The following is a 25497-nucleotide window of genomic DNA, read 5'->3' as shown; positions in this document are numbered from 1 at the left end:
ATGTTGAGAATCAGAGTCGAATGTGTTTTTAGCGCTTAGATTAAAACGAACTGTTATCGTTTATCATGTATCTGTCAGCTCTGCGTAAATATTCCTGCGTTAATATGGAAAAAAGTCGTGATGTTATCGGTGTTCTCACGCAGCTTGGGAAGGGGTGGTTTGCTCGTGAGCTGGCTCAGTGACGTCTGCGTCCCCTCCGCTGCCAGTGGCCCCTTGCCATATGTATTCATGCCGGGCAAGATGGCGGCGATACGGAATCGGTGTTATTACCAGTGGACATAAAAAAGGCATTTTATTTAAAATAGAACAGCGAGTCATATCCAGTTATACACTTGAACGCATCGTGAGTGTATCTGCCACGTAACCAGCGTCGACGTCTTTTTTAATTTTACGCGTTTGAACGTTTTTTCTTACAAAATGTTCTCGTTGTAAGTCGCTCGCTAACCGACCAGCTGGCTAACAGAGAGCAGTTACTAGCTAGCTATCCACCACAGCCAAGCCGCCGTGAAGTGTAGGATGGGAGAAAAGCTGGAGCTCAAGCTCAAATCGCCGGTTGGAGCAGAACCCGCTGGCTATCCGTGGCCGTTACCAGTATACGTAAGTGTTAAACTTTAAAACTTAATTCTTGTAGCTTTTAAGCTTTGCCTTTTGTTTTAGTCTTTGTTAGCCGCGTTAGCTGTGCGCTAACTCTGGCTAGCAGAAGGAGCCGTGGCACGCTCGTCCGGAGAATCGGGTCATACTGGTTGGGATGGTGACAGACGTGCTGTATCAGCCTTCTGCCATGGCTGATGGCACACCTGGATTATTTCCATTCGTTCTTTCCTTGTCATATTGTGGTCGCTTAGATCATACGGCACATTTGACCGTAGCTAGTAAAACTAACAGTGACAGCCACTGATCGGTTGTTTTGATATTGGACCACCCTTTTGTTAGTCTGTCCCCAACTTATTTTATGGCCGAACATTTTTTCACTGCTCACATAGACAACACCATATCTCCGATGGTTATACAGTAGATGTTTGAACTCCTGTCTGTATACATCTGAATAGCAGTGTTGGCATTCCTAGAGTGCCTTCTGTATGTGTATGTGTGTTATCTCAGCATAGTTTTAGGAGCGAGAGCAGCTGACTTGTGTTTGCTCGGGTTAACTCTGTACATGAGGTGGACACCCCCACCCCCTATCAGTCAGCCTGCTCTGTGCAGTGATAGCAATCATGCCTGGTAGAAACACGTCTCTCTCTTCTCTTAATTTTATTTCCATGTAGCTGTCAGCACGTCAGTGCCTGCAGTTGACTCATTCAGTATAAGCGGAAGGGGAAGCGGTTGTAACTTCTGTGGTCCTTTTCAGTGGTGTGTAGTTAGTTTGAACTATCTTTCTCATTTATAGTAATTGCGGTGAGAAGATAGCCGAGTTTCTGAGAATGCGTGTGTGGGGTCTCTTTGTGGCGCTTTCCCCCACCCCCACGCTGCACTGTGTCTGTCAGTCTGGTTATTTCACTTCCATCATAGTGTGTTTGTCCCATCACCCGTTTCAGTCTCTGTTGAGTCAGAGTTGCTTGTCGATGGAATCAGGCACTCCCTCCCTGCTTTGCCTGACAGAGCTGACCCTCCCTTTTTGCACTATGCCAGACTCTGATAACACTCACAGTTCCTCCCTCCCTTCCTCCCATTTCCTTATGTTATGGTCTGCAAAGATAAACAGGAGGACAAACATGTCAGGAATTTAATACATCATTGGGCTGCGTGAGCTATTTATACTGTCATGTGTTGAATTAGAAACAGCTGATGCATGTGGAGTTGTGCGATATGGAGCCCATTCATGCGGTGCTCTCCTCCTGTTTTCAAAGGGGGAAACACTTCCCCTCTCCTCTCCCTTCCTCTCTTGTCCATATGGTCAAGTCTGCAGGGAGGAAGATATGAGCCTGCCCCTGTTCAGCAATGCTGTATTATTAGAATTCACATACCAGTGTGTGTTCCCAGTCACGTTTAAAACTCATTGTGTTTTCCCTTTGTTGAACTTCTTGGTGGTAACTGCAGATCCCACTCCATTTACTCTTCACTCCTACATTGCACCACATTAGGATTGCTTATCACACCCACAGAGCACGAGCACATTGCTATCTGTGTATGATAGACACAACATGGCTGCTGTTACAGGCTTTTGATGTGTAAGTTGTGCTTTTAGTGAACCAAGCCCATAGAAAAAATGCAAAGATGATGTTCTGTGATCTCTTTTGTTTAGTCTTTCATCTGCTGTTTGCTCACTAAATCCCCACATCTGCGCATCTGTAAATGCTTCCATATGAAGAGCACCTCTGGTGTGGTGCAGCTCTTTATCCATCTGGTTCTAGGTATTGGTACTAAGCAGCCCCACACAACACTTTTAGGAGACATGCTGGTGTTTTAAGTACTTTTGGTGTATGATCAGTAGGAATGCGTGGATTGTTTAATTCTGTATCACCACTGATGTTATTATTAAGAGTTTGGCTGATATCCACAGATGTTATCAAAGATGGACATGCCTGCCTTGTCTAAAATGTGATGCTAGAGTGCCTTAAACCTGTGTTCTTTGTAACACCAGGGGGCTAACTCTGGTTGCAAAAATACCAGAAAAGATTGGAAGAAATGGGTTCCTTCTCCCTTGGTCTGAGAGCTCGGTACACGCTGTCCTGATAAAACTGATGGCCTCAGTGTCTAGTTTCAACTGATTAATTTTGAGCCTAATTTCTAAAAATTGATTTAGAGTCAGAAAGGGCCATGATAAGCTATGAGCATATCAAGGATCAGTCATATCCACCTCTTGCTTGTAACATCTGGCTTCAAAACACCAAGATGGCGATGGTGAAAAAGCTCAGCTGGAGGCTTCATAACAGGACTTCACAAACCAGTGGATGACATCGAGGTGGCTATGTCCAACTGTTATGCGGTCTATACTCGTGAGCAGTACTGGCACCGGTTTTTATTTTATTTCTAATTCATCGCCCTTTTTGTAGTGGTTTAGACATTTGCCTAATAAGTGAAAGATCGCCAGTTTGATTCTCGGAGGACACAGATGCCTTTAAAATTGTGCCAGGAAGGGTGTCCGGCGTAAAAAAAAAAAACAACAACTGCTAAATCAAACATGTGGAGCTACCTGCTGTGGCAACCCCTTGTGAATAAGGGAGCAGATTAAAGTAGCTTTTATTCATTGGCCCTTTTGTGCTGGGAAAACAAAACAAATGTCATTTAAAAAATGACCAAGCTGTTTTAAAGCTTTTCAGCTCTTTGCCACACCATCTGAGTATTTAGCCAGCACAAAATTGATGTGACACAACAGATAAAGATTGGTCATAGAAATTTGTAGCTATAATCTCTTTTGCTCTTAGGCAGTATATGCTGATACTGACATCTGACTCATATGTCTGTTTGATCTTCTTTGTTACAAAATCAGTGGTGACTGAGCATAATTCTTATGTGCATAAATGGAGGTATAAATAAGCACAATTAGTCTCGATATAGCTAAGACAAAAAGGCTCTTTCATCTTACTACTTTTTTTTTGCCATTTGATAAATAAAATGTATTCAAATTTCAATACAAAGCCTGACTTTGGTCATTTGTTCTCATTGGGTGCTGAGGTGTAGATAGTTGAGCAGTGTTTGGGGTAAAACCCCTACACCCACGGTGCGTCTGTAAGGAGAGGTAGCGTGGAGAGGAGGAGTAGTACGTGCGTCGGTTGAACCCACAGTGGGGAGGAGAGGAGGGTCCTCTGTTCTTTTTGTCTGACTCTAGCTTTCAGACGGCGTTTATTTTTAGCAGCAGCTCTGTACTGGTGTTGCTGTGTGCCGTCTTTGTGTGAGCAGGTGACCTCCCCCCGCTGCATCTGATTCGCTCACTTCATACCCTGTATAGCTTCCATATTAAGAGCTACACAGCGCTTTGCTCATGTGTGTTTTAGGAAGATTTGTAGCTCATTATCATTAACAGTCAGCTCCACAATGTAGTTAACTGCCGTGTTCCGCTAACAGATCTCCTGTCTAGCCATGGTTCTTTCAGAGTGTGCGCATGCATGTTTTAGTTTTGGCGGAAGTTTGTGTAGTATTGGCGGGTAGTATTGAGCGGGAAGCTGGAAGCTCCGGGCTGTGGGCTGAGAGCTGAGAGCCGTTAGCTCATGCTGCTGTGCCAGGCCTCAAACAGCTGACAAATAGCAGGCGCTCCTCCTCTCTCAGGCCCCCCTTTCCTTTCGCAGTTCTTTTTTCGCTTCTCGCTTTCACTTTCCCTGCCTTTGTCCTCTTTCACCTTCAGATTTCTTTTTTTTTCCTTTCTACTTTCTTTCTTTTCTTTCTCTCCAGCAGAGGCTCTCTTTGGCAAAGCAGGAGACGGAAAGTGGGTCAGTGGGTCAGCTCAGGCAACAGGCTTAGGCAGCCTGTGTGCTGGATGCAACTTGAGTCCTGTTACTCGCAGAGAGCTGCTCAGGCACTCCTGCTAAAATTACTGATTATAATTTCCCTGCATGTGTGAAATACAATAGATTTTATCTTATTCATGTTTGCTTCTGACTAACTTAGGGTGATTTTCAGAGACACGGGTGTAGCGTGAGCATAGCTTCAGCCTCTCTGGTTTCATTAGGGTTCCCATTAGCATCAGCTATTCTTTTTGAAGTTCCTATATACATTCAGATAGACACATATAATCTGCATTAACACAGAAAACTTTTCTCAAACAGATGTTATTGAAATTCATAAAAACTCATTTTAGAACAGTACATTAAGACAGATACATATACTAATTTATTTTAAACAGACGTTAACTGGGTATTAAGATTCAAATAATTTCTTTATAAGGTCTTTTTGTGGCTCTGTGGTGTAATGTTTAGGATATTTGTCTTACATGTGAAATATCCCTGGTTCAGTTCTGGGAGGAGACACAAACCCAGCCTTAAGGGGTCACAAGCTGCTGTACTCTTAATGATGATCTCAAACGCAGGGGTTCCATCAGGAAGGGCATCTGGCGTAAAATCTCAACAAATCAAACATGCAGATCCATCTGCTGTGGCGACCCCCTCAGGAAAGTGAGCAAGAGAGCAATCAAAAGTATCTCTTTCTCTTCTTCTTTGTTGTTATTTCTCTTTAATTATATTTATAATGATCAAAACTCCCATCCAGCAGTTTTATATCTTACCTTCACACATATAAGTGTGCATGTCATATTTACTTTCCCTCCACTCGATGTCTTTTTTTAATGGAAAATGGTTTCATTAAAATTCCTGCTGGATTTGCAAATGCTGTTTTAACAGGCACTGTCGCTCAGCAGGTAATCCGACCTTTCAAGGGTCCGTTACACAATCCGTTGCAGAGCTAATGCAGCAAAATGCAGCAAAAGACTCATGAGGCATAAAATATGTTTAGGGACTATAAATGCATTTACTGCAGGGTTGCACAAGGGATCATGATTTGGTTAAAGGAAACTCTGAACATTAAACATTACACCGTTCTCCAGACTAACATGCATTAATAACCGGAATAGTTCCTCGTGGCTAATTAACATAAGCAGCATGTGCACATGGCTAATCAGCATTGCATACGCACATTGCCAGACTTAACATATATTTACACACATGTTGTTTATGCTAACACAAAATGCATGCTCGGTACAATACTGGCTCAGCAGGCACTCTGTTAAACTGATTATTTCCCCATAAACATACCAGGAGTTTTTCCCTGCGGTTAGCTACTGTGATGAAGCAATCCTCCTGTTTCTCTGCGATGGCATTCACATAATCCTCCTAATGCACATTCAGAATCTCCCAAACAATAGAAAACTGAGTGGTGGTGGTAGTGGCTCAGGAGGTAGGACGGGTCATCTGTCAGCGAGATGGTTCATGGTTCAATCTCTGGCTGCATGTTGAAACATCCTTGTGCAAGATACTGACGTCGTGTGTTTACCCAGTGCTTCGATCAGTGTGATTAGATGTTGTATGAATGTGTGTGGGAATGGGTGAATGAGCTTTGTAGTAAAAAGTGCACAGTACAAAAGCACTATATGAGTACCAGTCCATTCCCTTTTTTTTTCCTGTTCAGGCCTGCTTTTCAGCCAGTCAGCAATTTGCCTACATGTAGCACCACTTTTCATCCTATCACGTCCTTCTACTGTGGAACCAGCTGACATTTTGGGTTCAGGAGACAGAGACTCTGTGCTTCTGAAATTAGGCCTGATTTAAGCTACATCATAAAATGTTTAATGTAGCTTAAATCAGGTGACCTTGCACCATCTGCGGAACTTCCTCCTTCTTTTTATGATCACTACGACAATACTCAGTGTGGTAAATGGCTGTAGCTCAGGAAGGTAGATCAAGTCTTCTACTGATCGGAAGGTTGGTGGTTTGATCCCTGGCTCCCCCTAAATATCCTTGGGCAAAATATTAACCCCAAGTTCCTCTCTGATGCATGCGTCGGGGTATGAATGAGTGACTGGTAGTAAGCACTTAACAGCATAGATGACAGTACTTGTGTGAATGGGTGTATGTATAGAGTATTATTTGAGTAGTATTTTAGTATTTGAGTATTCCCGGACAGTAGAAAGGCCCCATATAAGAATCAGTCCATTTACCATTTAAATATTTGTCTCCTCTTTCCCCTCACACTCCCTCTGGTCGCTGTAGGTGTTTGTCCCTACCTGAGCCTGATTCTGACAATGTTTTTCTGCTAAAAGGGAGTTATTCCCTCTCATAATTGCCAGTTGATGAGATCGTCTTAGTGTTTTGACCTATGATTTACTGAGCTGTGGTATTTTAAGGTCAGATGTGAAGACAGTTTAGGGTATTTTATTTTCAGCTGCCAGTTTATTAGATACACCCCTCTTAAACATCAGTCTTTTAAAACTATCATGGCATCAGCAATGTTGAGGTTTTGTTTAGACTGGTTTTGAGTGGTCGTGTTTGGAGTTTAAGGACATCTAAAAGCTGTAATTTGTGGTGCTGCTGAGTGAAATGTTTTATTCTCGGTGTGGTTTTTGTAATATTTTCTTCCTCCCTCCCTCCCTCCCTCTTAAGGATAAACACCATGATGCTGCTCATGAAATCATCGAGACCATTCGGTAAGCGACATTTCCGTCCTGCGATACTCCTACATGCACATGACTGTCAAAGACCTGATTTAGTAGTGATTTTATGTTTGTTTATTTAATAGGTGGGTGTGTGAGGAAATCCCAGACCTCAAACTGGCAATGGAAAATTACGTACTCATTGACTATGACACCAAGAGGTAAAATAATGTCATCAGTATCTGTAAAATCAAAGTCTGTGAGTCAGACAGAAGGTTAGATGGATTTCACCCCGCACTGATAATAAGTCAGAGTTTATGAGTCAGATTTAAAGGCTTGATTAATTTCACCCAGCCACGATAACAAATGAGGTAATGGTAGTTAGATTTAACCCATGTGAGCTCTATTATTTCACTCAGAAATGTGCTGTTATTACTTAAATTAATTATTGTTATAGAGATAATATTTAATGTGTTGTCTCTCTCTCCCAGCTTTGAGAGCATGCAGAGGCTTTGTGACAAATACAACAGGGCCATTGACAGCATTCACCAGCTGGTGAGTCTATATGTGAAAAGTTCCTTGCTGTTTTGTAGGTGAAGGCAACGCATTAGTCACAAACCTGGTTCTTTTGAATCTGTGCCCTTTGTGAATCATTTTCCCTAACTGTTTATTCTGGTTTTGAGTATTTGTAGTAGGATATCAGAGCCAGTGTTCTCTAAGGTGGTCTATCTTTTTCCTTCAATTATTGGATTTTGGTAAGAACTCTTTAGTGTGCTGTCTTATCTACGTTCCACTCCAGTTATTAAAGAAATATTCCACTTACACAGGTATTCAGACCTTTTGCTGTTGATTTCTGGTGCATGCTACTTTTGTCAGAGATCACTTAGGAACTTCTAAAGATTGTCTGGAGTCTACCCGGCACCAATTAAATCATCAGTCCATACAACAGTACATTTCCTTAACCGCTTATTCCTCGAGAGCTGGAGCCTATTCCAGCTGTTGAAAGGTAGAAGTCAGAGTATATACCCTCACAAGCCCATCTTAAGGCTAACACAAGGCTAATCAAATCAGCTGGACATAAATATGATATGTGTCTGTGTAAGGTCTTACAGCTGCTGATGAATATTAGAGTAAAAACTGTGCCTTGATGTTGAGAGAACTGTATGTCTATCTGTGAATCAGGATTGTTTCAAGGCACAGATCTAGCACAGTTTATAATTTGGAAAAAGTTCATTTTTAAAAAAATTTTTTAGTGTAGTCTCTGCTAATTAACTAGCCCGGGCCTTTCCTGTCTTATCTTTGCCTGCCAACATGCAGACCAGGGTGCCTTTCTGGCAGCCCTTGAAATCATTTTGCTGCCTCTCCAACTAGTCTCTTCCCTCGTCGTACTCCAATGCCACTGTCTTGGACTGACATTGGCTATGGTAGCTGTTTTTCGGCAGTTGAAACCACCTGTGAGGAGGAGCTTCTCATTGAGTAAAACAAGGTTTATTCTCAGCACTTGTGGTCAAAGTCAGCCAAGCTGGATCCCATCCATGGGACTAGTAACCCCTTAGAAAGGCAGCTGAACATATTTTTCAATAATGTATTTTTTTATGTCAGTGTCAAAGTGCAGAGAAGCAATTTATCAAATTTATTATTCAATTAAAAAATGGTGGATGTGCATCCTTTGCGTTTCAGTAATTATGGACCCGAACTCCATAAAACAAATAGGAAACATAAAATGTTCACTGATACTTGCCATCCACCGGGATTAAGCTCAAATAACTGTACCATAAAAATGGAGAAACATCTAAAAGACAGGTTTGCCAACCTTGTGGGATCTTTCCCAAAAGAATTGAGGCTCTTATTTTTTTGCCAAAGTATTAAGTGAATGCTACACATATTTATGGAAACTGGATATTTTAGCCTGTTATTTTTAACAGTTGTACAAACCACTCAAAAAGCCTGTATTTACTTTATTATCGTTTGTGCAGGTTTATTGTGAAAAATAATTGAATATGATACCTTTTTAAAATGAGTCTGAAAACTCCTGAAAGGTATAAAGCGGGATGGAGTGCACTCTCTGGGGGCGCTATGTAATTGATGCAAATCCTGTTTTACAGTGGAAAGGGACCACCCAGCCCATGAAGCTAAACAAGCGTCCTTCCAACGGGCTGCTGAGACATATCTTACAGCAGGTGTACAACCACTCAGTGACCGACCCAGAGAAGCTCAACAACTATGAACCCTTCTCCCCCGAGGTGTACGGAGAGACCTCTTTCGACCTGGTGGCCCAGATTATCGATGAAATGGAAATGATGGAAGAAGATACCTTTGTTGACCTTGGCAGTGGTTAGTTTGCTGTTATACATTTCATTCTATACTAACCGCTTAGTAGAAGCACCTACAGTTTGTCTTTGTTTCTTAAAAGTACTCCAGTAAAGTGTGTTTGGGGTTACTTGGATAATAATGCTAATTAAGAACTATGAAAATGTCTGAAATTGGAAGATTCAGAACTCCAGCATAAATGGCAAGTCTGGCAGCTTTGGTGTGTTTATGTATTTTTGAAGAAATTGTTTCATATTTGCAGGAGTGGGGCAGGTGGTGCTGCAGGTTGCAGCAGCAACCAACTGTAAACACTACTACGGTGTAGAGAAAGCCGACATTCCAGCTACCTATGCAGAGGTAACTCTATTATCTCACATAACAGATATACAGACCCAGCAGCACGGGATTGAAAATCACTGCGTTTAGATTTGTTTTAGTGAAAAGCCACCGATTACTATAGACAGCTCTAAACTAGAGTGTAGTCTAGCAGAAAGAGCACCTGCTGTTTATTTCCTCTTCTGATCAGCCTTCAAACTGGTTTCTTTGTTAGCATTTGTTTGCCCTGTAGTGCTGCACCAAACAAGTTGCATAAACCTGTTCCACACTTGCAGTAAAGCACTAAACTGAGTTCAATTAAGATTGTAAATGTCTGACGCAGCTGGATTGAACCTTAAACGGTCTTCAAACTTCCAGCAGCTCTATCATAATGTGACTGTAGTGTCTGACTGCAATCAGTGCCGGTTTGAGTATAGAGCAGGTAACAGACTGGTGAGTAGTGCCTAAGCCTCAGATAGACATCCCTGCTTTGAATTAATGTCTCCTGACTGGGCGGAAATTCAACTCAAAATCTTAGTTTTAATTGTAAGTGTAAAACTCATGCTCGAGTCATTCTGGTAACTGAAAGGGCGTTTCTTCGAACCCAGTATCCAAACTTTAACTGGGGGCTATTTGTTTACTTCCTCTCTTTCTAGAGATGCCTCCGCAGCTCTCGCATTATCATCATTTTGACTTATTGTTTCTGTTCTTCGTTTCAGACCATGGATAAAGAGTTTAAAAAATGGATGAAATGGTATGGGAAGAAACACGGGGAGTACACAGTAAGTAGGTTCTTGTGTGACACAAGTTGCACTTTCATCGCGCACACGTTCAGAAGAAACAAATTCAGGTGCTCTGTAGATTCACAGGTGTTCAGGACTTTTTCCATAACCGTACTATTTGTTTCAGCTGGAAAGAGGTGATTTTCTGTCTGAAGAGTGGAAAGAAAGAATCGCCAACACAAGGTGGTGTACAAAGCCTGATCACAGTGACAGCCTGAAAGACAAAATCTCCATTTATGTGTTTCTGCAAATAAGGCCATTTAGATTCTGAATCTAATCAAAATCTAATCAGAAAATCGCCTCCTTAACTGTTTTTGTCATTCAATACATCCTGAGGAAACCATTTTTACTGTGAATTGAACTGTGAAGTATTTCCTCTTGTCTGTTTTCCAGTATTATTTTTGTGAATAACTTTGCCTTTGGTCCAGAGGTAGATCACCAGCTGAAGGAGCGCTTTGCTAACATGAAGGAAGGTTAGTACTTTTCAGCTAATGACTACACTACTAACTCATTACTTGTTTGTACTTGAAAACATCTGCGTTATTTTATCTTTCAGTTAAAAAACACACAGACATACACAAGGCTCTTAAATTGGAAAATATATACATCATTACTGTAATTCTGATCAGAATTATCAGAAAAATTGAGCATAAATTATGTTGCACTGACAGTCTGTTAGGCACATTGATGACTCTATAGAACACAAATTCATCAATGTTTCAGCTTCAAAGTCAAAGACACACAATTTCTGGATTATGTTCAGACCAACCACTTTTTGTATGTCTTGTTTGGATCAGAGCATTATTTTAAAAATCATTTGGGGAGATGTCTCCACTTTTTCTTTAATCTCCACAGTCTGCTCTCTGTTAATTGGTATTTTCAAATTTCCCAGCAAAACTAAATCGAGATGCTTTATTGAAAACTGGAGAAAATAATCAAAGATAGAAAAACAGTTTGAAAGCAGGTGCTTGTAGTATTTTGTTTATATAAAGCATCATGTTTTTGTAGTGTTGGTAGTGATTAATTCTTCAACTGTTCTCATTGTTAATTAAGCTAAAAATGGCTCATGAGATCCATCCATAGATAGTTAAAGTGATTGGGTAAATTACCATGAAAAAGCTGTGGTGTGTACAAGACATGTAAAGAATTTATGTGAATTTGTTTTTCTATTTCCCCAGGAGGGAAAATTGTATCCTCCAAACCCTTTGCACCTTTAAACTTCAGAATCAACAGTCGAAACTTGAGTGGTAAGCTCCCAATTTATTTAAAAAAAAAATCAATAAATAATATTTAAGGCTCAATTAGACTTACGTGTGATATTCGTCCCTTCTGTCCTGCAGATATTGGCACAATTATGCGTGTGGTGGAGCTTTCTCCACTCAGAGGCTCTGTTTCCTGGACTGGAAAGCCAGTTTCCTACTACCTGCATACCATAGACCGCACCATAGTAAGCACCCATGCTTTTCTTTGTCTCTGTAATGAGAGGAAGCGATCCCAGGCGCCCACACGTGAAATCCTAACAGAGGGGATCTCGACAGCCCAATAAAAAAATAATTGACTACTAAAGCAACACAAATAAATTATCCATTAGAGACGAATCGTAACCTAAACTCAAGAGATAAACTGCCATAATAACAGCTGGTATCATCTTAATGAGTAGTGTATCCTGAGAGTAAGCAATCTGAGGTTTCACAGGCAGACATGTGCTTATTAGATTACCGTGACATATGTGTCATTCCAGTAACCGGTGAAAGTAATCCCTGGTTACCTGTTGAAATCCCAGTGAGAAAACTGGCAGGCTGCCTGGAAAATGCTTGTGACAGTCTCATTATGCAGATGTGTTTCTTGTCACCACCTGATGCCGTTTGCCCTCTCCGTCTCACTCTTTATGAAGCTTTACTTGGCAATGACACAAAACGCATTTTATGTACCGATTGTATGAAATTTAATCATGTAGTGCGTTTGCTTGTTTCAGTCAGAACTGTGAAACGAGCATACACCTGATTCTTTAAGTGTTGTTACAAACGTGCAGATAAGGACTCTTAATCTAATACCCACATTTTCCTTTTCTCATCTTCCAGCTTGAAAACTACTTTGCTAGTCTCAAAAATCCTAAACTCAGGGTGAGTCTTCTTCTTCAGTGTGTTGACAGTCCCTGTATTTACTACGTTATTTGGATCAGACTAGTAAATTGATTCATCTTCTGTTAGGAGGAGCAAGAGGCAGCTAGAAGACGTCAGCAGAAGGACAGTAAAAGCAATAGTACCACGCCCACAAAACCCAAGGAACCAAACAAGGTACAAGAATGAGAATTAATTTCTGTAAACCATGACGAGCTGGTGAGCGTTGTGAAACAGGTCTCTGTGTTCTCTATGTGACTGTTATCTCTTTGTGTAATAAAGCAGGACTCCTGTGGTGAAGAGGAGCGTCCTAGCTTGGTGACTGTGGTCAAGCCCTCCGCTAAACCGAGAAGAACGCGACTCCTGGCCAAAGGTCGCAAGCTGAACAATAAGAAACGTGGTCGACCCAAGAAAGCTACCCCAGCTGCTGAGAAGAAAAATAAGAAGAATCAGAGTGCATTGGATTTGCTGCATGCCAAGACCCTTTCTGCAGCACCCCCTCAGGGTCAGAGCGCTAACACACATACAATATGCTGTCGGTATTATTTCCTAAACAGGACTTTCACTGATGTTACTAATGATAATATTACTGTGCGTACAGATGCATACCGACCACCTCAGAGTCCCTTCTACCAGCTACCTCCCAAGGTCCAGCACTATACCCCTAGTCAACTGCTGCTGAGCCCAACTCCCCCTGGTTTGGAAAAACTGCTAGGTAAGTTAATGAAGACAATGATTGATGTTTTAACTGTGATGCTGAAAAAACCACATGCACCATACCAGATATACACATGGTTATATGAAATGCAGGTTACTGATTGAAAGCAACAGTTTTTATATGTTAGTATGGACAGATGTTCTGGGAAGTGTGGTATGATTGATCAATAAGGAAATTTAACAAAGCCTAACGCTTTTTAACGCCACTTCTGTTTGTGGTTGTGAACTAAAGACTTAATAAAAAAGAACTTGATCTGACTTTTGTGCTGCTCCTCTGAACAGTGTGTTGCCTGCTGGTTAGGATGATTCTCGTTGTGCTGAAGTTTTGGATGGGTTCTTTTTCAGTGAATACATTCACATCGTGAGCCATCCACTCATAGCTGTGACTCCGCCTCCGCACACACCTACATACAGAGGTGTTTTGGAAGTACAGAATATTTATTTTTGAGAACCAGATTTTGTACTCAAATGGTAATCTTGTCAAAATAGTTCACGATACTGAACATCCAACTGGGAAAGGTTTTGTAAGAACTTTGTAAGAACTTAGCTTTAAGGTCGCCACTGAGGATGAGTGGAGGGCTCCTAAAGAAGCTCTGCTTTTGCACAGTTCTCCTTTTTCATTTAATACCTTGAAAAATTGGAGTCTTTAGGATTTGCATGAATGGTCTTTGATATTATTATACTTGTGTTGTAAATGTGCAAATGAAAATTAGCTTTTCTCTAAGTCTGGTACCTGGCCTGTTTCTCTCTGTTTTTGTCTGTGGTCCCTGACAAAAGAACAGTAATCAGAAATAAGTGGCAGCCATTTCACCACAGAACACTAAAAATACAAAATAAAAGCGTTGGTGGTCTTTCTCCACATCCTCAACTTCACGTGCACGTCAGCATTTATTGCATCTTTGTTGTTCTTTTACGTGACCAGCTAACACCAGAGACTGATATGAGCCGTGTTTACAAAAATAAACAAACGAATAAACATGTTGCGCCTCATCCACATTTGAAACTGTGACAAGAAGAAAATTAGCTGATGTGCATGTTCCATTATTTCCAGCAGTCATTTCTGCATGTGCACTTTTTTTGTGCACAGGGTCAGAATATTTCTAGGCACACGTTATAGAATGAGGCCAAAACGTGAAGAGGCAAACAAAACAATAAGAAATATACTGAGATACTCCTGTTCTCCAATCAACAGCAAACATATTTGTCAAACTCTCCGTCTCTCTCTGTCTCCAACTTTGATCTTCTTTTACAGACAATATCAAAATTCAGTACCTCCAGTTTATGGCCTACATGAAGACTCCTCAGTACCGCTCCAACCTGCAACAACTTTTAGACCAAGAGAAGGTAATTATTGTCTCAACAGACTGCATAGTGAGGTTATCTTCACCTCGCTAAATTCTGTATATACATTTATATTATTATATCTCCTTTTCACTCACTCTAGCAAAAACACAGGGACCTATCAGGGCAGGCGGAGCAGCTCCATTTGGTCTGTCAGTCTCACAAGGAGAAGATCAAAGGTCTCTTTCAGACTAAACTGGATGAGGTAAGAAGTGATGCTATGTTGCTCCCACCTGATGCAGTAACACTTGTTAGCAGAAATCTACAGAAAATGCTTCAGTCAACATTTTATAGCATGTATATTCAAAAATTGCAGATTATCAAACGGATGGGAATTGTAGACGGGTTTAAAACTCATGCCGTCTCTGTCCCACCTGAGGATAAACATGGTCAAAAGAAACAGGGTGGATGCACACCTGCATCAGGTGTGACTGTATATGAACACTAGAATATAAAATGCACTTTGATATTACTGCAGCAGGGAAAGCTCTTCAGCCAGTAGAGGTCTGCAAAGACTCACTTAGATGCAGTTCTTTTAGGCATCACACTAGTAAAGCAGCTGATAAAAATATGTGGGTTTTTTTGTGTGTGCTGAACAGCTGGGAGTAAAAGCCCTGACTGTGGAGGACCTCCTTCAGGCCCAGAAGGAGATATCAGCCCATAACCTTCAGCTGAAGGAGCAAACCAAGCAGCTTGAGAGAGATATGGCTTTGCTGAGAGACCACAGCTTGCTGCTGGTGAGGCTTCAGATCCCCCAGCCCTTAATTACAGCATTGTCTTCCGCTGTTCTCACCTGTCATCGTACCTGCTGTTTAACTTTTGCACAATGCTGGACGAACAGGCTGGCGGCATTATGGGAGAGAGAGAGTGAGTAACAGTAACTTGTTATTTTTCAGCTGAAGTCTCGATGTGAGGAGTTGAAGCTGGACTGGGGCTCTTTGTGTCTGGAGAGTTTGTTGAAAGAGAAGCAGGCCCTGCGCAAACAGATCTCCGAGAAGCAGAGACACTGCTTGGAGTTGCAGGTACACAGCTGACATCTTCAGATTGTTGGATCTATATCCAGGTGTTTCGGTCTCTCTTTTCTGATGCACGCCCCTCTACCTCTACCATCTCGCCACCCTTTAATCCACCTCACTGCTCTTTGGTTTTCAGGAAGAGTGCATGAGCTATTGTGACAAACATTTTCCAATATTTTAACATCGGTATAGCCTGTTTACCTGTGTAATAGTTCCCCCTGGTGTCTGTTTTTAGATAAGCATTGTGGAGCTGGAGAAAAGTCAAAGGCAGCAGGAGCTACTTCAGCTGAAATCCTACAGCCCTGGCGAAAGTTCCCCGTATAGAAAAAACCTGGAGTCCCGCGCTTCCACTGACGTGGACTCCTCTAAGCTTGGCCTGTCCTCAGCCCCAGTTCTCAACGGTGTTAGCTCAGAGCTTACTATCAACGGCACCAGCTCACCTTGTTTTGACCGGGTTAACTCCAAGGGTGAGCTTCTTTCTCGGTACCTGCCCATATCCCCGGACCATGAATTAGTGGCTGCCACCCCTGATGCTCGACAGAGGCAGCAAAGCTTCTCTCATGCTCTTCCTGACTACACACGCTTCTCCCCCGCCAAGATTGCCTTGCGTAGGCACCTTAACCAGGATCCTACTGCCTCTGCTCACTTAAGAGGTCCAGGGCTGACAGCACATAGGTTTGTTCCTACTACAAACATGTATGAACATTTTTATTTCTGCTGTATGCAGATTGAATCCTAAAGCATCATTTTTCTTTTTAGGGATCTGGGTGGTGTTAACTCTCCACTTGGAGCCAAACAGAACTGCCCCTCTCCCAACGGATGTGATGCTCAGAATAACCTCAAAAGCTCAGAGAGGGTGAATTTTCGTCTTTTCCTGTGTCATTTTCACTGTGATTTATTTGCAGGCACACCTTCTTGAGTCTTTCACTGCTGTAATTTTCCCATTTGTGCTGTGACACAGGGCGTTAAAGAGAGGAGTCCATCTGTTCAAGGAGACAACAGCATTACAAGCCTTCCTATTAGTATCCCACTGAGCACTGTTCACCCAAGTAAATTACCAGTTAGCATCCCACTGGCCAGTGTGGTGCTACCCAGTCGTGCTGAGAGACTGGTGAGTCTGCTGACTTTTCCTATAGTACATCACTGATGCACCTCTCTCGTGAAGCCCCGCTGCACGATAAAAATATTATGTTTAAAGATTAAGATGTGTAGGTTAGGCTTTTATCTAGTCAATTAATTAATGTAATTGTCTAAAGTTCAAAATAAATCTATATATCTTCAGATTTCATAATGATTAATTCTCTGCATTCATGATTTCAGAGAAGTACTCCGAGTCCTGTGTCACAGATCGGTCAGACCAATGGTAAGGATGGACTCTTCACATATTTTTCACTTGTGACTTTTAGTGTTTCTACTATAGTCAGGGTTTTGCCTGGAATAAGTAAGTAAGCCTCTGACTACGCACTGCGTAAGCATGGTCACCACATACAGTAGAGGGAATGATTCTGTGTTTGCTGATCTCATGGAATAATATGCATTTTCCAATTATTTTTGTCCACTTCACAAATAAAGCATAATTACCAAAATAAACTTCTTGCAAAGAAAAAAAGCTGGTTTTATTTTATTACAGCTTTAAAAATGGGTGAGTATATTCCTTGGGGTGCTGCTAAAAATTCCTCTGGGCAAAAACTTACTGCTGCTTATTTAAGGTTAAATATGTGCATTGAGGCTGTTTTATATTAGTCTGATCTTCCTGTGAAGCTTCATGAACTGTTTGGTCTTTGTTAGGATATTCATCCATCTCCAGCATGATGAATGGAGGTCTGCACCCTGAGGACCACAATGGCACTTCTTCACCTCCTCCACACAGCAACACTTTAACAATGGGCCGAGGCGGTCCGATCCAGAGCCCCCCTCTCAGCACTGGGGGGGTGCTCCAGTATGCCGACGGACCCCCGAGGATTGTTCCAGAAGATGGACCGGAGGGCCAAGGAGGTGAATCGGACGCAGAAGCCCAGGAAAGTGAACTGCGAAGGAGGATCTTTTTCTCCTCCTCTTCTTCTTCATCCTCGTCTTCCTCTTCGTCAGGCAGCGGGGGCAGCGCGGCCGGAGGATCTCGCCTCCACCACCACACCGGCAACCCGGCCAAGCAGGGATACCACAGTAACCATGGAAACCACCACCACCAATCGCCCAGCACGCAGCACGCTCACACACCCACACATACGTCGTCATCGCACTCCTCTCACAGCCTCGGCTCTCAAGAGGGACGCAAGCGGGGGAGACGGAAACGTGGCAACCCGGGGCCTGTTATGGCCAGTGGATCCCCAAAGAGAAGATCATTCCCTGGGCTCAGCTCCAGCAACCACTCCTCAGGATCGCCACTCAATATCAACTCCATGGTGAGCACTAGAGACGAAAGAGCATATATGAGATTCTGTGAAGTTACATTATGAGTATTGTACTATATTAAGTATGTACTCAATATTATAAGCAGTTTCAAAGGTTCCTGCACACTGCTAATTCATTAATCTTAAAAGTTCAATGCAGGCACACTTTGCGGCATGATCTTGAAACTGTACAACAAATGTAATAATAACATAATAACAAAGCCACATCCTCTTTTTAGCCATCGTAAAGACAACCTTCTGCTGCTCCAGCGTAATCATCCGTCTGTTTTGTTTTTCACAGATGTCGCCAGCGTCACTGTAAACTGTGATTATTTTCGCCAACAGGTGAACAACATCAACCAACCTCTGGAGATCTCTGCCATCTCCTCTCCAGAGCAATCAAGCCGCAGCCCCGTTGGGCCTGACCTAGACCAACCTCCCATCTTGAAGAGAGAGCGCCCCCTGGAGATGAACGGCACAGGTCGATATTCCACAGCACCCAGCTCTGACGATGAGGACTCGGGATATCCTGTTGACAGCTCCAGTTCTCGGTAATATGAATCTTATGATGGCCTGTTCATCGATCGGAAGTCACTTAAATGTCCTTGCTGAATAACTGTGTGATTCAGCATTTCCTGTTTGTGCTTTTATTTAATCACAAGTTGTACCATTATAAATATGACTCAGTCAGCTCTGTTGCAAATGTTATATATTTATAATATTGTTGCTGCTTATTTTGATTTTGATTTTTGTTTATTGTTTTTGCAGAATTGAAAGAAAAATAGCCACTATATCGTTGGAGAGCAGAGATGGACCTGGTAGACTCGGAGATGGTGAACGAGGTAGAAAATGAATACATTAGGAAATGATCATCATCATCCTCGGCCTTTCTGCTAGATGATGAGAGCTGTGTGTTTGTTTGTTTCCTTTCTCCTCCACTAGGCAGAAAATCGGGAAGCAGCAGTGGTAACAGCACCGGCAGTGAAGCCTCCTCATCGTCATCTTTGTCCTCTACCAGCAAATGGAAGTCTACCTTTTCACCCATTTCTGATCCCAAACAACCCAACTCTGACCTGAGACAGGGGGGCTCTCCGTTTGGCATCGGGGGTTCGGGTCGGGGCACAGACTCAGATTCTGACCACAAACAGCAGCAGGTGAGGAAAGGGAGCGATGGAGAGTCCAGCTACAGCAATCCAAACCCTTTCCTCAGTCAGGAGGCAAGTACCAGGGGTGGAAGCAGCAGTGCTGGTGGTGCTCAAGGAGGAAGCAGTTCAGACCAGCGCCAGACCCTCCAGAAGCAGAAAGCGTCCCGTGACTGGGAGCTGAAGAACAGCGGCAATCTGGCCAGTCAGAACCTCTTCATTTCTGCTGCCGCCAGCAGCGGAGGGGGGATTCTTAGTGGGAAAGTGGGAGGCAGTCCTGTAGCTGTTTCCTCAAGCACTGGGTCATCTGTGGGGCAGTACCTGGGGGCCCAGTTCCCACTTGGAGGGACCTCAGTCTTGCAATCTTTGTTTGGGGCCCAGACCGGCGGATCCACGGTGACTGGGACCCCTCGGCTTGTCAACGGACACTCTGCCCTAGGAAGCTTCTCCAGTGCTGGGTTGGCAGGGGGAGCAGCTGGAGGTGAGCACCACTGATTAAGAGCCAGTGTTGTCTAGGGATTAGCGAGTAGTTGGAGGGAGGGCTTAGTTGTGTATTTGGGGTCATCTTGATATCGAATCGCGCAAGAGAAAGAGCCAGGTAAGTGTTCTCGACTGACTCGCTGTGCTGCCCTGCTTTGACGTGGACTGGCCGCTTAGGTAATGCAGGTGGAGACACCCTCGGAAAATGTGACATTTTTCACAAAACTTTCATTGAAATCATTAATAACAAAGCGCGAGTGACCGTTTGATTTCATGCAGGTCACGTTGTTGCGTGTGCGTTTTCCCCGGGTGTGTTAGTGCATCAGAGTCATTTCACTTCCTGCAGCGTTACACTGGCTGCGCTGAATTGGCTCCGTTACATTTCCAGTGGACTGACTCTGTTTGCTTTCTGTGTGCTTGTCTCAGACTTGCTTGGCGCTTTGCACAACCTGGCTCAGCCCTTGCTTCTCTCTCTGTCCCCCACCCCTGCTCTTTTTGCCACTGCTCTCTCTTGTCTCCACTCTCTCGCCCTCCTCCTCCTCCCTCCATTTCTGCTGTATGATTTGCAGGTATATTTCACCACGTGGTTCCCTCAGTGCCCTCCCATCAGTTTGGGGCAACGCTCCCCACCTCAGGAGGCCTCAACTCTCTGCTCAGTCTCTCCTCCTCCTCTTCCTCTACCTCCTCCCAAACCCAGCAACACACCACTCCTCAGCCAGCCTCCACGCGCCTGGCGCCCGTGTCCTCGCCTATGCCCCTCTCGTTATCCCAGGCCCAGCACAGCCGCACGCAGTCGGTCCTGCATAGCCCCTCTCCTCCCACGCTCTCCCTGCCCCCTCCTCCACCCTTGCATAGCGTCCCCTCCTCGTCGACATCCACGCACTCTGACTCCCCAGCATCTTCTCGATCAGACTCCCTCCTCTCCTCGCGTCTGTCCCTCTCCTCTCTCCACCACCAGAGAGCACAATCATCCCTCTCCATCTCATCCTCTACCTCTGCTGCTTCTGTCTCTGCTGCTGCATCCCTCTCCTCTTCCTCTCTCTCAGCCTCCTCTGCCTCCTCCTCTCGTCCATTTGCAGTGCACTACTCCCCCCGTCTGCCCCCTCCGCCACCGACCAGCAGTTCTGGTGGTGCTGGGAGCATGTGGAGGACTCAGAGCATGCATGGTACCTACACCACCTCCCAGCTCCCCAGCTCCCGACCTAGATAGGGTTTGGGGCTGAGGGGAAGGGGAGAGGAGAGGGGAAGGGCGGAGAACAATCTGAGGGTGGATAGAGGGTGAGCGAGAGAGGCTGGTAGGGAGTGAGAGAGACAGGATGCCTGTTTTCCATGTGCTTCTGCAAGCTGTTTGTCTGATTGAACAAGGTAAGAGAAGTAGGTGTTAGATTAAAAGTAAAGACTTTGATTTTGAACTTGTTAGGGTTTAGATCCTCAATCAGCTGTCTGTGTTTTTGCTGTGTTATTTCTGGAAGCCTTAGAATCACTCATGATGTCCTCGTCTGTCTTTGAATGTTTCAGGTAATTGATGAAAACTACCTCAACATTTAAATAAACTATGCAAATGTCCAGGTGTGGACCAAGGCACTCTCCTCATTCACTGGTGCTTCAAACTCTGCACTACCCAATCGCCTCCAAGACCGGCTTCTGTACTGGGATCTTTGTCTCTCACACACTCTCACACACACACACACACTCACACTCACACACACACTCACACTCTCACACACACACACACACACACACACACACACACACACACACACACACACACACACACACACACACAAACCACCACTATGGTCACCCTGAGCAGAATTCATAGGTACTGGTCATGTTTGTGTGTGGAGTAGTGTTTTACAGTCTGGCTGTTGTCCAGCTCTGAGTGAACTTAAATATTGTGTTTGAATTTAAGGTGCTATCTAATCTGTTCATATGTAGTTTCTTTGTTCTGGTGCCAATTATAGCAACTGGGATTCAGCAAAATCAGGAAAAAAAAAAAAAAAGAATTATCATTTAACGACAGGATAAACCAGGGTCTACTTCCCCCCCAAAGTTTCACTTCACGAGTCACGCACACACACACTCAGACACACACACACAGCCAGTTCATTGAACTCTGCTCAGACGTCAAGCACCTTTGCTTTTGCGTGCATGCGTTATTTCCTCCCTTGGTGAAATTCTGTATTTGTTGCAATATATTTGGTTGCGTAACAAAATGAGGAACTTTTTTGGTCTAACTTCGCACTGGATATTAAGCTCACGTAGCAGAAGATGTACAAGCCCTTGCTTGTGTTAGTTGGCACCCCTGCCATGTTCGTGATTTACTGTATTTACTGTGTTTTCATATTTAAATTTGTGACAAACTGCAATGAGTTGTTGGTGCTTAATTCAAAGCCAAATAATAAATTAGATTGTGTCTGTTTGACTTGCTCTGACTCCTTCTGTCTCAAAAAATATTAAATATTTCCTTAAAGTTAAGTTGTTTCTGTTTTTCTGCTAATGTCAGATATTTAATGTTAGCGATAATCAGACAAATCTCTCAAAGGATGAGAGGAATGAGGAAAACATCTGCGGATGTTGATTTTGGCCTTATTTTGATGATAAGTTAAATTAATAACATGGCTGTGGGTGCCAATAATGCAATGCAGCGTCTTGTACATTAACATCTGTTTTAAAAAAATGAAATGGTGCTCTTCAGCCACCCGTCACTGTGGCTGCTCTGTTAAGGTTCAGCGAACAGCTGAATCCACGTGTCCAAGAACAACAGAGTTCAGTGAGTTTGCGTGTATTTATTAACCGTTTCTTTCCCGTCGGTTTGTGAAGTCACACAAACGGCAGCAGAAATATTCCTCTTTGTAAGCTAAGCATAACAGCAGAGATCCATGCATTCATATTTATCCGTGCTGTTAGGAAATGCAGGTTTAAATGAAAGTGGACTGATATGTGAAATTTTACTGCGTTTAGTTTAAACACACATATACACACACACACACACACACACACACAGTCATGCATGCAAATCCTCACACACTGGGAAAACATAGTTGACCATAACCACAACAAACTACTGGACTTGTTTCACACCTCTTTGTTTGCTTTTTAAAAAACGGTGTAATTTGTTTTTGTAAACAATGTTTGTACTGTGAATGTGATTCATTCTCTGACTGTATAGTTGTGGATAATTTAGATGATTATATTTATGCTGTCGGTCTTTCCATTTGCCTTTTTTTTTTTTTTTAAATCCTGAATTGTGTTGACATTGTAGAATGCATTAGTGTGTGTGTACTTGACTCACAGTCTGAAAACAATGGTGCTAAGTTTGGACTATGCCTGATCTTATTTATTCTGTAATGAAAACATCAAAAACAAGTCAAGTACTTGGTGCTGTACACAGGGACATTTGTAAAGCCGTTTTTTGGCATTTCCTTTCTCATATTTAATATGCTATTGTCTCGTTCTTTGAATGCATCGTGTACAACTGTAGACGCCACCTTTGGATGAAAGTGCTCTCGTGCAGCCGGCTCGGGGCCCGAGCGACGGCCACGGGGGCCCCTGTTAATGTTTTAAACATACATCGGCCCGCTGTTGGTGAACAAGACACACTGTTTTTGTACATAAGTTTTCTTTAATTGTACATCTCCATCATAAACAGAAAGGTATATAAAATAAGTAACTATATACAGTCTATATAAATATATATAAGTATATAAATATATATACATATATATGTGAAAGGGGTGTTTTGGTGCTGGCATTGTGACCCTTAAATTCACCCTGTAACAGGAGGCTTGAAGCTGAGCAGAGCAAAGCATTGCCACCAGAGGACCTTAACATGGCTGCACATCAGCACCTGAAAACACACACACACACACACACACACACACATCCCCCGCAGCCACAAACTCAGAGGCTGTGTGTTTATTACACAAAGGTGCGGCGGCTCAAACGCCACCAGATTCCAGTACTAGAACTGTTATCACTTGTTTCAGGTATTTTCACTTCTTTGATTTATTGTTGGTTTTTTTTTGTTTGTTTTTGGTGTTTAATTTTTTTACCAACCCAGATTCTGCAGGAAAAATGGTGCTTCTGTTTCCAAGCGAGGGCAGTTCAGACCTTACAATCAAAATCTTCACCGGTGCATACAGAACTGCGCGTCAGCCTCTTTACACACACCGCCTGTAGACGTCTTACTGACGAGGCCGTACCTCGCCGCGTGAGCTGATGTGAAACACTTGTCTTAGTGTGTGTGTGTGTGTGTGTGTGTGTGTGAGAGATCAGACAGGCTTCCTTTTTTCGTCTGATAGTGGGATTACACTAAAGCTCAGTTTGTACGTGTTTTTGTTTGTTTTTTTTAATTTTTCACTTGCCAGCGCATATCTAAGGGAATATTAGTGTAATAATCAAAGCTTTATAGAAAAATAAAACTCCTGTCCCGTGCACTCGTGTGCAAGTGAAGAGAAAAAGTCATTTTAGAATTAGACTAGTCCATTTGTTACCAGCACTGAGAGGTATTTTGTAATTATTGTCGATGGCGTTTTGATTTTCTTATTCTTGGTGTTTGATACGATTGCAGTTACATGTTATGCTTTTGATTGTGTCTTCAGATTTCTGTCAGTTTTTAATACTACTAGTCAGACAGCACGGTGCTCTCCTTCACTTAAAACAAGGAAATCGCAGCTATTGATGAATACTACTCTCCTCCTGTTGTGCTGCAGGGTTTTATGGTTTAAGAATCTTACACACAAGCTCACCTGGTGGCTTTTCTCACAGCCCAGTCTAACCTTTGAATCTTTAATCTGGAGGGACACCGGCGGGCGGAGGCGGGGGTGTACGTGCCTGTCAGAGCACTTTGAGGAAGGTGGCAGGTATTCCATTCATTACATACAGATTTTAGGCAGTTTTATAGTTTTTAAAAGTATTTCTGGGGTGTGATTTGGCTTTAAAGCTGTGCAGTTCTGCATCATACTGCATCCTGGTACATTATTCGTAGATAATCTTTCAGAGCTTTGCAGTCAAGGCTGTTTACTCGAAATCCTGCCAAAGGTCTTAACTCAGGAACTCCCCACACTGCTTGAAAGAACAAGTTTCCTAATCTGCTGCATGTTACGTTAATTTACCTTCAGGTGGCATGACAAAGTCCCTCTACGACCCAACTCAGGACCAGGGCCACCCTTCAGTCAGTGTATTTCAAGGTAAAATGTATCAGCTGCCCTCATCAGATCTCCTCAGACACAGTCCTGCCGGCACGTACACCCCCACCCCCGACAATCAGTCCGAGCTTTATGAGCGATCTGATCTCGAGAAGCTGTGAAATGGCAACGACTTTCAGCATCTTCCTCATCTCACAAATGCCTCTGTCTAGATTTGCGTCTCTAAGGAGGAGGTTCGGTGTCTTGTTTGAATCCTCCTTTGAATTGGGGGTAACATTCAAGGACACGCGTGACCTACAGGATGTGTATAGTGCTCTCTGATTGGTGAAGCCAGGGCAGGTTTGAGGTGCAATAATGGCAAACCTACTTTCCAAAACGCCCTCGGTTTTTCATGGAAACATTGTTACTGTTTGATGTTGGTGCTTTTATCCTAAGATGTTATAATGAAAAAATGGAATTAATGTTTTTTTTTTTTCTCCCCTGCGATTTATGATAATTAATAAAATGTTTCTTATAATATTGAGTTTGCGTTTGGAGTGAACTTTGTCTGAGTCCATTTGGTTTGCCGTGACGGAAGAGGGTGTCATGCTGATATCTTCATACCTGAACCATGTTTGGAACCCCGCTACCTAAATCCTCAGTTAGTAGACTTCACAGGTAGGCGGCATTTACCTTGTAATGCCAAGTCGGCCCGGCAAAGACTCCAATCTGGCCCA

At 43.1% G+C, this 25497-nt stretch overlaps 1 protein-coding gene across 4 annotated transcripts; it reads left to right on the top strand.

Annotated features, from left to right (window-relative positions):
• The first annotated feature begins 235 nt into the window (after positions 1-235).
• On the top strand, positions 236-25304 carry dot1l (DOT1-like histone H3K79 methyltransferase). Of its 4 annotated transcripts, none has more exons than XM_039607320.1 (29): positions 236-597; positions 7029-7072; positions 7165-7239; positions 7510-7573; positions 9124-9352; positions 9591-9685; positions 10363-10425; positions 10553-10608; positions 10819-10898; positions 11604-11672; positions 11766-11872; positions 12507-12548; positions 12636-12722; positions 12831-13050; positions 13147-13260; positions 14515-14606; positions 14707-14808; positions 15203-15340; positions 15500-15625; positions 15855-16294; positions 16379-16475; positions 16581-16730; positions 16940-16982; positions 17408-18021; positions 18355-18560; positions 18778-18851; positions 18952-19632; positions 20201-20996; positions 21150-25304. In XM_039607320.1, exons 1-28 carry the CDS (start codon positions 517-519, stop codon positions 20839-20841), a joined length of 4830 nt encoding a protein of 1609 aa, XP_039463254.1. In that variant the 5' UTR covers positions 236-516; the 3' UTR covers positions 20842-20996; positions 21150-25304. The 4 variants fall into 4 exon arrangements, with proteins under 4 accessions (XP_039463254.1, XP_031582638.1, XP_031582639.1 ...); XM_031726778.2 differs by having other exon boundaries at positions 12828-13050; XM_031726779.2 differs by lacking the exon at positions 20201-20996 and having other exon boundaries at positions 12828-13050.
• Positions 25305-25497: the final 193 nt, after the last annotated feature.

Source organism: Oreochromis aureus, linkage group 23 (genome assembly GCF_013358895.1).
Source record: "Oreochromis aureus strain Israel breed Guangdong linkage group 23, ZZ_aureus, whole genome shotgun sequence".
NCBI classification, from domain to species: domain Eukaryota; kingdom Metazoa; phylum Chordata; class Actinopteri; order Cichliformes; family Cichlidae; genus Oreochromis; species Oreochromis aureus.
Note: the sequence above shows the minus strand (reverse complement) of the source record. Positions and strands in the feature narration are given on the sequence as shown.

What these genes read in the sequence shown, in the direction of transcription:
- dot1l (XM_031726778.2), top strand. Translation starts at nt 517, where the DNA reads ATGGGAGAAAAGCTGGAGCTCAAGCTCAAATCGCCGGTTGGAGCAGAA. An exon ending in ATACCATAGACCGCACCATA is followed by an intron (nt 11,873 to 12,506) that starts GTAAGCACCCAT and finishes CTCATCTTCCAG; the next exon opens with CTTGAAAACTACTTTGCTAG. An exon ending in ACAGATCGGTCAGACCAATG is followed by an intron (nt 16,983 to 17,407) that starts GTAAGGATGGAC and finishes GGTCTTTGTTAG; the next exon opens with GATATTCATCCATCTCCAGC.